Source organism: Labeo rohita, chromosome 3, assembly GCF_022985175.1.
Source record: "Labeo rohita strain BAU-BD-2019 chromosome 3, IGBB_LRoh.1.0, whole genome shotgun sequence".
Classification (NCBI taxonomy): Eukaryota; Metazoa; Chordata; class Actinopteri; order Cypriniformes; family Cyprinidae; genus Labeo; species Labeo rohita.
The window spans coordinates 9,807,920-9,823,141 of NC_066871.1; the positions used below are offsets into that span (position 1 = coordinate 9,807,920).

The following is a 15,222-nucleotide window of genomic DNA, read 5'->3' on the forward strand; positions in this document are numbered from 1 at the left end:
TCGGAATTAAATTTGACAGCCCTGTTTGACGAATATCTTCGGCTTGACTTTTGACAAGTTGCCCAAGAATCGCCACATAAATAAACAGATTATATAGCGGGTTGGTCAATTTGTCAACAGTGCGCTTGGAAGCTTACCTGTTCACATGGCAACATTTCGACTTGTCGGTACGGGTGTGTGTTTGTTTCCCCTCGTTTTCTTTTCTTTTTTTTTAAATGTTTGTTTGTTTGTGTGTGCAAAAGATCTGAAATGAATAGAGGGACATTGTCTCAAACGGTGATGAATCCGCCGCTCTGTGTGGCTGCAGTCCGAGGTGAGATTTCAGTGTCTATTTAGCGTTTAACTGGGTATCAAATCTGATCGCTCTCCCTCTAAGGCCCCCTGTGTAGTCGTGATGTAGTTCTTATCAAAGCCCTCCTGTCTTGTTGTGACAGCTCTGATATTGTTTATTGAGGTGGATGTCAGGTTTAATTAGCAATCGATATGGAAAGCGTTTTCAGACTACGTCTCTGACGTCAGCGCCGATTAACGCTTCTCATTGGTCTCAAATTCCCAGAGCCTAAGCTAATTATTGGAAGCTTCGTGTTGATAAAGAACAGCTCATCCTACTCTCCACATCATGTCCCCTCCTCGCTGGCCACTCTCGCTGCATGTTTTTTAAATTCACATCACCAACCACCAGACGTCGTTTCCTTTTGCCTGGGAGATGATGGACAGCAGGATACTGGATCCACCTCATGCCCAGTTCGGAGGCTCGCTCGGTGGGATGGTGAGCTTTCCGTACCATCTAAGCCACCATCATGTGTACGAATTAGCCGGTCATCAACTTCAATCTACGGCCGCGGTTCCTTTCTCAATAGACGGATTACTTAACGGCTCCTGCACGGCTTCTGTGGTGAATTCTAACCCTCTCTTGTCGTCTGGCTGCGGTATGAATGGAGATAACCAGCAGTACAAACTGACAGGTAAGCAAACACACACTTCTCCTAAACCGGCGTAATGGTCTTTGATTGAAGAAAAAAACACGTTTTTGTCATGTTGTAAAAACGATATTTTTTTTTTTTCCCACGTAAAGCTTTGAAGAATAGCCCGGGGAAACAAAAGAAAGGATTCTCTCATGTGTTCAAGCTAGTTTACTGGAATTAAAGCAGACTGACTTTTATAAGGAAGAGAAGCTAATTAAAAAAAAATTCTACAGAATTCTTGACAGCACCTCGGCTGCTTTAATCTCTTCGTGTTATTTTCTTGTTATTGTTAGGCTACTTTAGCACAAAAACAAAACTGATGGCTTTCGTTTTCTCTCTATCTTTTCTTACACATTAACAATAAACGCTCATCATGCAGACAAATAAATACTACGAAGATTTTCAGTGGGCCCACTGTTTTGGTGGACAGAAGTGTGCAAGTTACAAGCGATGCTAATTTATTGTTTCTCATATAGATTCGGGGGACCCAGAAAAGGATAGCCCGGGTTGTAAAAGAAGACGAACTCGTACCAATTTCACTGGCTGGCAGCTGGAAGAATTAGAGAAGGCTTTTAATGAAAGTCACTATCCAGATGTGTTCATGAGGGAAGCACTTGCTCTGAGATTGGATTTGATAGAATCGAGAGTGCAGGTAAATACACTGAATTTATTTTTCACGTGTTGTGGTGTGACATTATGGACAGATGAAGCAAAAATAATTTGGGTGTAAACACAACATAACCGTGTCTTAGTGTTGTTTCCCCCTTGTTCTTTGTTCTGCTATTTTTCTTCCATAATATTATTTATATAAAACACAGATTTTAACATTTTGAAAATGCTTTTTTTTTTTTTTTTTTTTTTTTAAATCATTTGCATTAAGGTTTAGGAAGCTTCATTTAAAATTAATATGATTAAAAATGTGTGTTTACACGAAATGTTTGGACATCTTTTTTTGTAGTTTTGTACTGTATTTATTAGACCCCAGTAGGCCCCACTGTTAGCAGAAAAAAATATCAGATCACATCGCACAAAAATAGAACAATATAGCATAATATATCTACAAATATTTATAATTCTATTTTACATACGGTCGGGTTAAATATTTTGTTAAATCGAGGGAAAATATACATGAGTAATTGTGCACGATCCTTATAAAATATTACTACATGGGCTATTTTAATTTAGTCGATGTATTACTCCGTTGAAGAGAAATGTATTTCGGTGTGCAGAATAGCATGTCTGTCAAGCGTGAGTTCATTATCATTATTTTTATCTGAAAAAAAAAAAAAAAAAAAAAAAAATAGAATCAAACATTTGGCCTATAAATCAAAACTCATAGCCTTAAATTGTATGGAGCGTAATGTAATGAAATGAATCTGTATGTTTTAGGATGCGGCCTACTTTTTACAGCAGCATTTAAGATGATATATTTGAACCATAACATTACTCTAAAATGTGTTGTTTGGGTAATTGCATTTTACTTTAATTATATTACCAACAATACCACATTTATAATACTTTCTATAAACTAAAATAATGGCAACTCGTAACTAAACTAAATGTGTTTTAATACTTTATTTTTAATATTTCAAAAACATAAAAAATACGTTTCCTAGTATGCAATACAGTAAATAGAATATACTGTTAATATACTAATATTGTATATTATAAATATACTAATATAATGTGTATGTGCATATCATAATCTGTGCAAGTGAATATATATAGTGAATGTATATATAGCTATATAAATTAAGTAGCTAAATAGAATGTGCATGTATTATGTTTAAAACAAGGCCTATATTTTGTATGTAAATATTTTAACGGACATGACATTACTTTATTGACATGAAAATTAATGTGTTTTTTTTTCGTGTTTAGGTATGGTTTCAAAACCGAAGAGCGAAATGGAGAAAAAAGGAAAACACGAAGAAGGGGCCGGGGCGACCTGCTCACAACTCCCATCCGACGACCTGCAGTGGCGAGCCAATGGACCCAGAGGAAATTGCGCGCAGAGAACTGGAGCGGCTGGAGAAAAAGAAAAGGAAACAAGAAAGACGGCTTTTAAAGTCCCAGAACAAACTCCTTCCCGGGGACCTATTTCACACCCCAGGATCTGACAGTGACAGTGGCTTGTCACAAATAACGGACAGTGAACAAAGCATCCATTGCGACATGGGCCGAAACCAAACGCAACCAAGCTGTGACCAAACCCCACAGAAACTCCAGAACCAAAGAACCGCCGACCAAGACGCGAGTGGATCCGAGCTGGACTCGTCCGACAGCGGTCAGCAGTCAAACCTGTGCTCCAACAGTAGGTCTTCCACTCTTCAAAAACTCAATCCCTTCAGTGTGGAAAGCCTTCTGTCGGACTCCAGGCCGAGGCGCAAGCCACCTATGGACTTCCCAGTACCGGCTCCGCGGCCTTTGATAGGGAAAGGACATTTTTTACTGTACCCTATTACACAGCCTCTCGGTTTCATTGTTCCACAGACTGCTTTGAAGAGCACAGCACCAGGCCCTGATGCTGAAAATGGCCAGAAAGGGCCAGCTGCTGACAGTACCTTTGCTGGAAACCCAGGACACAGGAACGCCAAGGAGAACAACAGTGTAAACAACAGCGGCGCCCGAGCAATCAAAGGCCAGGTCAGTCAGTCGGGCAACATAACGTGTTCACCACAGAGCAGTTCACCACAGACTACCACCATTAACGGTCACTCGGCGGGCAGCTGTAACGAAAGATGCCCACAAGAAATAGAGTTAGACCCCGTCGATCCAAAGTCTCCACAGTCGGAGAAAAAGGAGCAGTCGTTACCTGACTATCCACCTCAAAATTCAGAATCAGCGACAAGCAACAAGGACACCGACAAAGACTCAGTTGACGTCGATATGGAATAAATGAAATCGTAGTAGAAACAGAGGAGCGTGTCGATATTGCACGGCCGCAGATTAAGCGAAGAGGGAAAAAAGTCGACCTATCGAAACGTATCGTTTTCATTGACATATTTATATTCTGATTAGGGGAAATATCTGTGTGAATAATTTGTGTATGTGTGTGGTGGGCTATCAAATGTTTATTGAACAAATAGCAGCAGCAGCTCCCTGTATAAGAAACTGTAAAAAAAAGAAAATCAAAACAAGACAAAACCTCAAACGTTGTACAAAGTATTAAGATATTTATATATGTAAGTTTTTTTCATAAATAAATCGATTGTATACAACAAACTTAAGCGTGCATGGCCCTAAATAGAGCTTACATTGTGGGCTATAGCTCCTTCTCCCCAAACCCTGTGTTGTATTTTGTGTATTGCTTTAACAAATTTATTCATCTATAAGCTACACTGAAATGAGGTTACGAGCCGGAGGCGAAAAGACCCGTTCGACTCCTGCAGAGTTTTGATATGAAAGTAATTATTTTCCCGGTGGCTACTGCAGGGATTCAGTTTATTTTAGCCCAAAGGGTTATAATACATTACCGATTTCTAGTGATATGAAATCACATAAACTTCCAAGAATAATAGAATTAGCATGAAAGGCTGGGGTGTCAAATTGAAATACGAAAATAATAGCCCCGGCAGCTGGGAGTGTGTTTGTGCATATTGGATAGGAGATGGGAATTCGTGGGGCGGAATTTTCATGAGCTTTTCACTTTGTCAGGGCCCTTGTAGCTGGCTATATTAAGATAGATGTTCGATGATATCCCTCATTGTTCTGTCGCTTATATTGATGTTCCTGTGTTATCAGCCTATTGATCATGCGTCGGCTGTAATAGGACGGGCGAAGCAAACGTGCCTATTTACAATAGCAGAACACATTTGTTCTAATAGGGTTGGCGGTCCCATGGGACCCTGTGGGGGCTCCCAGACATCTGCGCCTTGACAATATTAGCACTGTTGACCAGATCTAAAGGCGAGGTAAGAAAAGGAGGCAATAAAATCGTAGAATCATTTTCCTGATAAATACGAGCGGTAAATACCAATAATGAATTAGCATTTTCATTTTCCAAGGTGTTTAATTTGGTCATACAGGCGCGCATTTATTGTCTTCTTAAACATCCTCTGGTCGTCTCCCTTCCACTGGGTCTTGATTTGCAAATAAATTGAAAATAATCAGTGAGGCCGGGCGCAAATGAATTTCTGAGCCAGTGTCTCTTTCATAATATTTACATAATTTTCACCAGAGACAGACTTAAGACTTAGCATATGGCGTCCGGGGCAAACAGACTACACAAAAGTGGGCAAGATAAACCACAGGGGGAGAGCAGAGAAGATGTCAGGACAATCAATAAGAACAGAGAAATAAAGATGGCCCAGAGTTGCAATAAAAACAACAATTATTTATTCCTAATACGTCTTCCATGTTGAAAGATTAGGTCTTTGAAACCATCACCATCCCGCTATCTGCAAGTCAACCGATTAATATATCTTTATTTCAGTCAGTCAGTTGCCTTTTGTAGGCTATATATAAACATAAAAAAAGCAAGTGTTTGGAAAATGTTAGCTGTCTGGAGGTGTCCTTCAATTTGCTGCTGTTTTTTCCTACCGGGGCGCGTTCATGTTTAATTCATTTGCAATCTGAATAGGAGTATCGCTGGCTGCACACTGGTGGCCTTAAGGTGAAATTAGCGATTTGCTTAAGTAGTTAAGCTTTTGCCTGAAAGCAGCACGCTGTATGATTCAAGACAAACTATCAATCGATATGGCCCAGGCAGCCTCCAGGAGATGTGTCCTCCATGAATCATACTTTATGAATTCAATTTCTACCCGGAGAAATTTTCAATTTGAACGCTGGATCATTATGGGAGAGTGTAAATTGTTTTTGCTCTATTATGCATCGGACGCCATCATTTTTCTTTCTAATTACGGAGGTGTCAGGTCGGGCTGTCATGCAGGCGCTGATTTTCAATTTAACTGATCATCATGCATTCATTTTCCCATTTGATAAATCTGCTATCTCGACGCCGCGCCATGCCTGGAATGTTAAGAGAGAGAGAGAACAGCAAAGTAATGGGGGTGTGTGTGCAGCAATAAGTGCAGATCAGGCAGCTAATTTAGCACCTCCTGATATTCCATCTCCATTTCTCATTTTCAACTCTCTGAGGAGAGAAAAGCAGCCCAAAGGCAGAAAGCTGGTATTCAACAACATCAGGGGTAAAACGACTCGGAAAACGCTTGTTTTCCTCAACACATTTTCCAAATTAGGATATCAAGCTTAATTAATGCTAATTGAGTTCCTCAATACGTGTTATTTTTATTTAATAGAATCAAATTCGCGCAATTAATTATGAAGGTGATTTCAAGAGCCTCATTTGCAACACCCAGTCTTAACCCCTCCCCGAGTGCTTTGGAGATTATTTTCTTTTGTCGTTTTATATTTTGCTAAACTCACAGAGCGCCCCATATACCTCGAGGACAGGTGCAAGGCCAACGGGCCAACCGAATAGTGATTATATTCTGCTTCTACATTAGACTATACGCTGCTTTAACATGGCTGGAGAAATCAGTGACCCATTCTGGCTTTCCATATGAATCTTCGCGGAATTAAATGTGTCCTTCATCAGTAGTTAAAGCTCACTTGGACTCTTTTTGCTTTCAATTTCCATAAACATAGCCACAGATACGTTTTGATTGTGGGTAACCCGGTTAATTAATTGGCAATGCAGTCTTATATTCACAGTTTCGTGGCCGTATCATGACGCAAAATAGTTTATTTTATTGAACAGACCAGAAAATCGTGGATTATAAAACTAATTATGTTTTTCGGGCATGGACATCTCGAATAGAGAGTGAATTAGAGGAACTCAATCGCAAGGTGTTATGTTAAATCGATTGAGGACCAGAACCTTTGTCAAAGGGCAATATTTCTGATTGCAAAAGAGACAAAAAATCTATAGAGAGACGAACAAATCTGAGAATTATAGCTAAATTACACGAATTCTCCACGTTTTAATTACATTCACCAAAATAAAACCCAAAACACAAAGTGATAAAATATATAATTCTTTAAGACGACAAATATCAAGCCTCTACCTTCCTTGGGTTAATCAATTTAGGGATCGTGAATAAACAATGCGCATGTCAGTTATATCCCCCATCCCGCGTTTGCATGGCAGAGATAAGAGCGTTGAAGTCCGCCGGTGAATTAATAGGCATACGCTGTAAAGTAATCCTAAAATGCATGGCAGAGTAGCTGCAGGATAGGAGCCAAATGTCAAGTACCGTTTTAAGTGATTGTGAGAAAGATCTAAGTGGCACTGCTTTTCTTTGGCTACCAATAGTAGAGGCTTCTGTCGCTGCAATCACTTCAACATTTCTTCTTATTGAAATAAGATTGAACTTTGATTCAATCGCCCCTCATAATATGAGGGATTATCGATTTTTTTGTCCCGAGTTTGAAACAAAAACGCATGCGAGTTTTCACACAGACATCTTCTAATTTACAAAGAACCCATTGATTGGGAAGTTTCACTGAGGTAATTAAATAATTCCCTTTGAGGGCAATTAAAAGAGTGGAAACAGCATTAAGAGCAACTCATAATGCACTTTGTGTTTAGAACTGGCAATTCTACTATTTAGTTTAGCAATGCAATTAACAAAATATTAAAAAATATTGGTTTATTTCAAAATAGAGTTCCAAGTCTCCATATACTTAATTTCTATCATTTAATTAGATTCCGTAAGTTTTGTTATCACATGCTGGCTTAACTTGAACATTCACTCCTCAGTTATATAAAACGACAACACTTTTTAAAAAAGGTGTACAGTGGGGAAACCTAACAAACAGATCTTTCATTAAAAACAATACCAATAAATGATATCATAACAGTATCAAATGCATTAACATTTGATTTTTTTTTCATACATATTCCTGACCCCGTGTAAGTCAGTATGATAAACATGACCCAAATGTTAACACTAACTCCCCTGGTCATTGTGGTTATTAAAAATCTAACAGCCTGTGACTGCTGCTTTGCTCTTCTTTTCTAATTATCACCTTGTGAGATGTGTTTCATTACCTTTATTTCATCTGATAAACCACTGAATTCTGGCCAAAGGAGAATTTGTTGGTCCATGACAACAATCTCAACAAGAGACTTTAGGAATATGTGGAGCCAGCACATCTTTCTAGATCTTAATGATCGTAGCCTCCAACAAATGATCACTTATATTAAAATAGGAGTATTTAGAAAATGCAGTACTTTAGCTGTAGGTTACTAAAACTGTATTTGTTTAAACAAACATTGACATTATAATGAAGATATTTTAATAGTCAAGAACCAAAAAAATCATAAAAACAAAAAGAACTGACACAGTGTGGAACATGTGATATTTGTATCAATTCCTTTTGTTTTCTGTTTTATTATGATGTAGATCTCACCATGTTTAAAAATTTGTTAACCGCCTAAACTCATAACTCCTTAAAGTCTCCTTTCAAAATGCATTATGTCACAGCAAAGAAAAGCAATTAGTGTTACTTAATTAAGTAAAAACGTCCAACAATAGTCATCTTTTGATACACACTTTGCACAACTGAACAAAACAGCTGAGCTTTATCCCTTTTGTCAACCATTTACTTTATGATGGTGTAAATGCTTCATGAATCGTGAAGAAAAACAAACATATTTTGGTGTGTGTCTACATATGTTTTTCTTCATGATCAGCTTAGCGAATGCAGACCTTGGCGATAGTAAGATACGAAACACATCTAGGCAGAATGTGCTTCACTGTCAGCTGACACTATAGCAGTTCATTTTCACTTGAAAGCTAATTCATTATCAATTAGAAGTGAAAATGGAGATGGGTGGGAAGGATCCTCGAGAGCCTGGCACCTGTATGTTCCTCACCTGCGCTGATGTGCCACAGTGATGGCTAAAGCTCTCGCTGGTGATTTAGAAGGCGCTGTGTAAACAGGCGTTTCACTCCCCTGTCTTCCCAGGGACTCCAGACCCTAGAGGTTAATGAAGCGTGAAGTGTGAAAACTTCCTGAGATGGGATGAGTTAAATAGTGTTTCCAGATGTTAAGGCAACTCTGTCCAAATCTATTTGTAAGTGTCGACCCTTTACGGGTCACAAATAACTCTAGTTACGTGAGAGATAAATAAGCTCCCCTCTGACCATTTACCAACTAGCAAAACCAGCGGCTCCTTGATCCAGCTGTTGCTTTAAAAATATACAGGGTAAGGGAGCAGTATTAAAAATGGATTCTGTGAAGCTAATGTAACCCATCACAGCTCACTAGAAGGTGTAAATGCGTTGATGTTCTCAGTAAAGAACTTGTTAACATCAAAATGACTTCACATAACGGTGAAGTGACAGTTTGAAGGGCCGTTGTAAAAATCTGCAACTGGTGCTGAATTTCAGAATAAAGACTTCTGTTCCTCGAGGCTTTAGCACATGCAGAGTGCAGACATTTCGAATTCAACATTAACTATGCTTTTCATTATACTAGAGTATTATTTTCTCCCTAGATCACTCACTCGGTTTTCTTTTTTTTTCCCCTCTTCCAAACAACCACCACCATGCTAACTTAGCTGTGGAAGGTCAAACTTTGTTATGGGGATTTATAAGGTACCTTTTGTCATTGATTTGGGTCAAGCCCAACATAGCAGGACATGAAAGGAATTGCCAAAGGGTGTAGTTAACCCTGGGATAATTGGTAATTATTTTATACCTTAAACCGCATTAACCTTCCCCATTTCATACGGAGAGGACGCAGTTAGTCCGATTCATAAAAGACCCGCTCAACCTGATGTGGGATACGCAGCATCATGAAGAGACATCTCACAGGGAGAGAATCTCCTTGAAAAAAATAATAAATGATTCCTTTCAGGTGAACTTTGAAAGACAGTGTGTCAAAGCTATTTCTCAATTCATTATCAAACTACTCTAGAGAGGCTCTAAGAGGAGCTGTTTCTTCATGATGCAAACAAAAGGCACAAAAAATCCATGTGACCAGTTTACACATCAAGTGCTGTTATAAGGTTTGCTCAATCAAATGAAAAGCGAAGAGTGTGGTTTTTGCGCCACTAGCGGCACCTAACGGAATCGCAAATACGATGTTTATTGATAAACTTACAGAAGCTCATAAAAGCAAAGATAACTTTCATACTTTTATCATTTCAGCAGACCAGCAAATGACTAAAAGAACAGAGGAATATTTATTCTAGATTGGTCAATAAAAAAGAAAAAGTGAAAGTAAAACAGCAAATTAACCGTCGCTACTTTCATGTTTGTCCTATGACTTTCCATTGCTCGCAAAGTGCAACTGGCGCAATCTTGTGTCTAATTTAATACCCTGATTTGCACTCTGGAGAAGTCGACTAGTTTATGAAAGCCAAAGCTAGTCGTCAGATTTTGGGCAGTTGGAGTTTGTGTATAGTATATGTAGTGCCGGGCGATATACCGGTTCGAATTATACACACGGTTTAATTTAGTTAAAAAAACGGCATACCAGTACAAGACAGGATCCTTAACTGCATACACTTCTGACTAATGTTTGGAGAATTTCTAGAACTATTAATAACACACAACTAATTCTTTAACTTGGCAAATAAACAACTGTAAACAGCTTTTAACAGAAGCCAGAGACGCCGAGGACAAACGCAAAGAGGAGAAAATACTGTAGCAAGCAGAGCAAACACACCTCACCATGCGCGAAATACTGGAAGAAAATCCTAAATACTGAACTGTGGATGATGGGTTTATATGAATATATCTCTGAGGGGAAATGACTGTCTTCAGAAAAGTTTAGATGGTATTTTCTTTGTATCTTAATCTATATAATGCATATTAAAGGGATAGTTTACCCAAATATTCTGTCATTAATTACTCACTCTCATGTTGTTCCAAACTCGTAAGACCTTCGTTCATCTTCGGAACACAATTTAAGATATTTTTGATGAAGTCCGAGAGCTTTCTGACCCTGCATAGTCAGCAAGGGTACTACCACGTTCAAGGCCCAGAAAAGTACCAAGATGATCAACAAAGTAGTCATCAGTCATTATTTTTGTTTTCTTTGCAAAATGTAGTATTTAAAAGCGCAGCTCTGCTTCGTTTACAGCGGCAACTAAAGAAACGCTGTATTGCTGCTGTTCCATAAGCACCACCTGCTGTTAGAGAGTGAATTTGCGGCTCATTCAGCCCAGTTTTATGTAGCATAAATTCACCAAGCTAAGGTCAGATAATTAAGTTTTTGCTTCAAATTTTGAAGTTATACAATCTACTTTACATCAAAAACTGCTCATGCTACATGTAGGATCTTTGTTTAGAGTGTGATTAAAATGCAGTGGTGCAACTGTTTCATGCATTCATATAAAGGCACAGAAGAAAAAAAAAAAAAATGTGATAAACCGTGAAACCGTCACAGTCCTAAAACAAACCGTGATACAGTTTTTTGGTCAAACTGCCCAGTCCTAAGTGTATGATGAGCCAGGTGATTTTTGCTTCAAACTATGATTCCATCCAGTCGGAGAATATCAAACATGTTTGATATTTTGAGCCAGTTTCAGAAAAAAAATCAGATTTTGTTTGTCACGCATCTCCTAGCAAAAAGGCACAAATTTCTGAGGACCTTGGTCGGGGTAGCGCCATACTTAATTTTGGACAAGAATAAAAACAAGACTGTGAGAGACAGAATTACAGTGTGTTCAATTGAAAATACTGATTTCTAACAACATTTGTTGCCAGTTGTTTATCTACACTTTTAAAAATAAAAGTCCCAAAGGGTGTTTTTGCAGTGATGCCATAGAAAATCCATTATTGGTTCCCTTTCAGTGAACAGTTTTGAAGAACATTTTAAAAATATAAAGAACCTTTTCTGCATTTGAAAGATTCAATGGATGTTCAAGGTTCTTCACAGAACCAATGATGCCAATAAAGAACCTTTATTTTTAAGTATACAAAACATGTTCCAGTAAACAAAAAACTCAGAAGAACAGTTTTGCAAGTTTTGAAAATTACACCTATTGCATACCACTATAATAACTGTGTATCCCTCACTGTCTAGCCTTATTTTCATTCATGAAAAATTCAATATGGCATCTACCTTGTCTAAGGTCTATTGTTGTAAGAAGCCTATCCCTTACATATCATACCGCAATGAGTAATTAACTATTCTGCAGGTCCAATATCTGTCACGATATCATTCAAACTGATGGGAGAGGACAAAAAGTAAACATTCTGTTTTATTTGTTCAGTGAAAATAGGTGTAAGAGACTTCTATTAATTCATTTCTTTTTTCTTTTTTAATAGGCAGGCCCTAAACCTAATCTTAACACTGCTTTGTAAATTTATGTCTACATTAATATCCCTCAGTTGCAATTACATCAAAAGAGGTTTAAATGTCCTATAGAAAGCCAGTCACCACTTCCCAGCTACATCATTAAACCAAAATTGCGAAAGCTTTTAACACAGCTTGGCCAGTAACTCAGACTTTACATGCGCATTACCGAAGGTTTAATCCTTTGGACTCCCCGGTTGTGCGGACATTCACTATCCCATTAGGGCTCAGAAAGGCTCAAGGACAGGCCCCAAAAAACTTGATCTCACTCAGGGTCCACTTTTTTATTTAACAGTGAGGGGAAATAGGTTCTAACTGGGTCTGAAATGTCACTTTCAGATGTGTCTAGTGCAACGGCCCTGATGCTGGCCCAATCAATCACATTAGAGCAGTGGAAGCGGGGAGATGTGACAGCGCAGAAACACTTCAATACAGATCGTCCGTCCGTCCGAGAGATCACCTCACCATAAAACAAAACAGTCAAAGAAAAACACACTCAAACGTCTTGTTCCAACCCCATAAGTGAGTGTGATTAGTTATAAAGGATCGTATTGTTCAATGGCTGGAAGAAAATTAGAGACGATAGTGGAACCGAATCAATACTGTTTACCTCTCTAAAGTGTGACCATATCTATCAGTAGCTCCGGGTTGGCTGTGGATTGCTTTTATCCAACACTGTATTGGCGACCAGGGGAGAACCTGAGGAAGGGAAGTTTTAGGACATAAGGCTAATTTTGGCGCTATTGATAAGCTGCTCAACCATTCAGAATAAATGATTAAGGCAGGCAAGAATTAATTAAAGCACCAGCAATACCTTTTAAGACGGATGCGCGGGCTAGCAACGGGACATTCATTTTCCGCCAACAAATCATGATTCCCTCCAGCGGTCTTGCTACCAAATACAAATTCAATTAGACGTAATATATGTACAGCAAATGTCAGGAAAATTTTGAATTCTCATTCAGTATAACACAGGAAAATACGTACTGTAACTCGAATTGAATCATAATATAAGAATGGAAATGCAATGTCGGACAATAGATTCGTTGTAGATATACTGAGTCAGTAATTAACTTCGCCAAACAATCGCGCTTCCGAAGTAGCTTATCAAGTCCTAGTTCATTTATTTGGAAGAAAATACATGAGCATGAGTGAGGAGTGTGCACGGATAAACACATGGAAGGAATTTCCAAATATTTAGGCTATTAGGAAGGATTTTTTCTCTCTCTCATTCTGTCATTCACCAGACTAATTCCTTGTGTTTGCCAAATTGGAGCTGCTTTTGTGTACGGCATGTGTTAATATCTGTTGCCAGTGATCAAGAACAAAGAGAATTTTCTTAAACGGAGTAATCACCTTTATTTATAAATGACTAAATGTGAGGGCCAGAAATCACGAGAGAATGGTAAAAACAGTTGTTTTATGATCGATTCTTTATTTATGGATGGGCTTTTATCAGCTTGAACTATAAAAATACTATTAAACAGTGTTGTAGAACAGTATCCATCTATTGTCCGTGTACTTAAAATCGCATTATACCGACTTGCGTGGAGAAAAACAACTAAATAAACTGATGAGTTCTTCCTCCTTTCACACAATACAAGATTAACATTTAATTTATCCCATTACAATGCAATTGCTTTGAGATAATGATCCAGTCGCCCTGCTGGGCTCATTTGAAGACTTGAATGCAAAGGTGAATTACTTGCATTCTCGGTTTAAGACAAAGAAAAGACAGGATAGAGGCTAGTGACAGAACACTACTGTAGATTAACTTGCAAACCCATCCCAAAAGTGAAGGGGAGACATAGAAAACAACACAATTAAATTATGACACCTGACACTTAGACCCTACCTCTGTGTAAAATCCTAATAGACTGGCTGTGGAGAGTGAGATGCTGTCAGACGATTAATGTGTGATCACACGCATTAGCACCGCTCATATTCAAAAATCCTCCCATGGAGCTTTTTTGTGCTTCAAATGAGGACATTAACACAGACTATCTCAAATATCTTTCACAAGTTTTAAATAACTATGCCACTGATGGCAAGTGCCACAAATGGTGTGAGCGATGATACACAGATGTTTACTACACCTAATGCCTGGAGATGATCTATAAATTATGTCTAATACCATGTAGATATGAGCAAATTTAAAAGGTTGCTGTTGTACACAATAAGCAGATAGAAAACCGAATATGTTATGGTTTAACAATGCAATCTACTACATGGCTACAAATCAATGTAAACTGCCGTCACAACTATTTTATTTGTTAAAGCGGTGTATTTCAAAGTGAAATATGAGGAACAAATTTTGCAAGGTAAGCCAGCCTAAATATGAGTTCGCAAAAACAGTGCATAGATATTACACCGTCTTGCATCAGGTTTGTTGAATGAAATCCAATGCTTGTTTCTTACTTTTTTACATTGGGTCAAATATGGACTAACTCAAATACTGAGTTAAAAATTTAATTGAAAAATTTAAACTAACAGTTGGGTTAGTCCATATTTGACCCAACAATGGGTTAAAACAACCTAGCATTTTTGGTGTAATTTTGGGGAGCTGATTCCAAAAATAGTGCCGTTTTACACTTTCTCACAAAGTGTAATGTGCATGGCATAGCATTTTATTTATTTATTTATTCATTCATTTAGTTTTCTTCAACCATTTTTATTTTATTTTATTTTACAGTAGTCAAGATTTGAAGTGGATCAAAAAAGTCAAAATTGTGACAAAAATGGGTATTGTTCTGGTTTTAGGACATTTTTGACAAAAAAAAAAAAAAAAAAAAAAAAATCAAATGTTGACTATTTTGACTATTTGAATATTTTAAAAATGCATTTTTTTTAGCCAAATGCAGCTTTTTTTTATAATATTATTATATATTATTACCGTCAACAGGGAATCAAAAATGAGCCTATTTACTTTCTTAATGTATGTTATTATTGCTGTTATTGTGAGCGAATCATCAATGCATGC

General features: G+C 37.9%; 1 protein-coding gene across 1 annotated transcript; it reads left to right on the plus strand.

Moving 5' to 3' along the window:
* Positions 1-594: 594 nt before the first annotated feature.
* uncx (UNC homeobox) lies at positions 595-4,132 on the plus strand. Its single transcript, XM_051105572.1, has 3 exons — positions 595-965; positions 1,442-1,617; positions 2,847-4,132. Exons 1-3 carry the CDS (start codon positions 707-709, stop codon positions 3,861-3,863), a joined length of 1,452 nt encoding a protein of 483 aa, XP_050961529.1. The 5' UTR covers positions 595-706; the 3' UTR covers positions 3,864-4,132.
* The last annotated feature ends 11,090 nt before the right edge of the window (positions 4,133-15,222 follow it).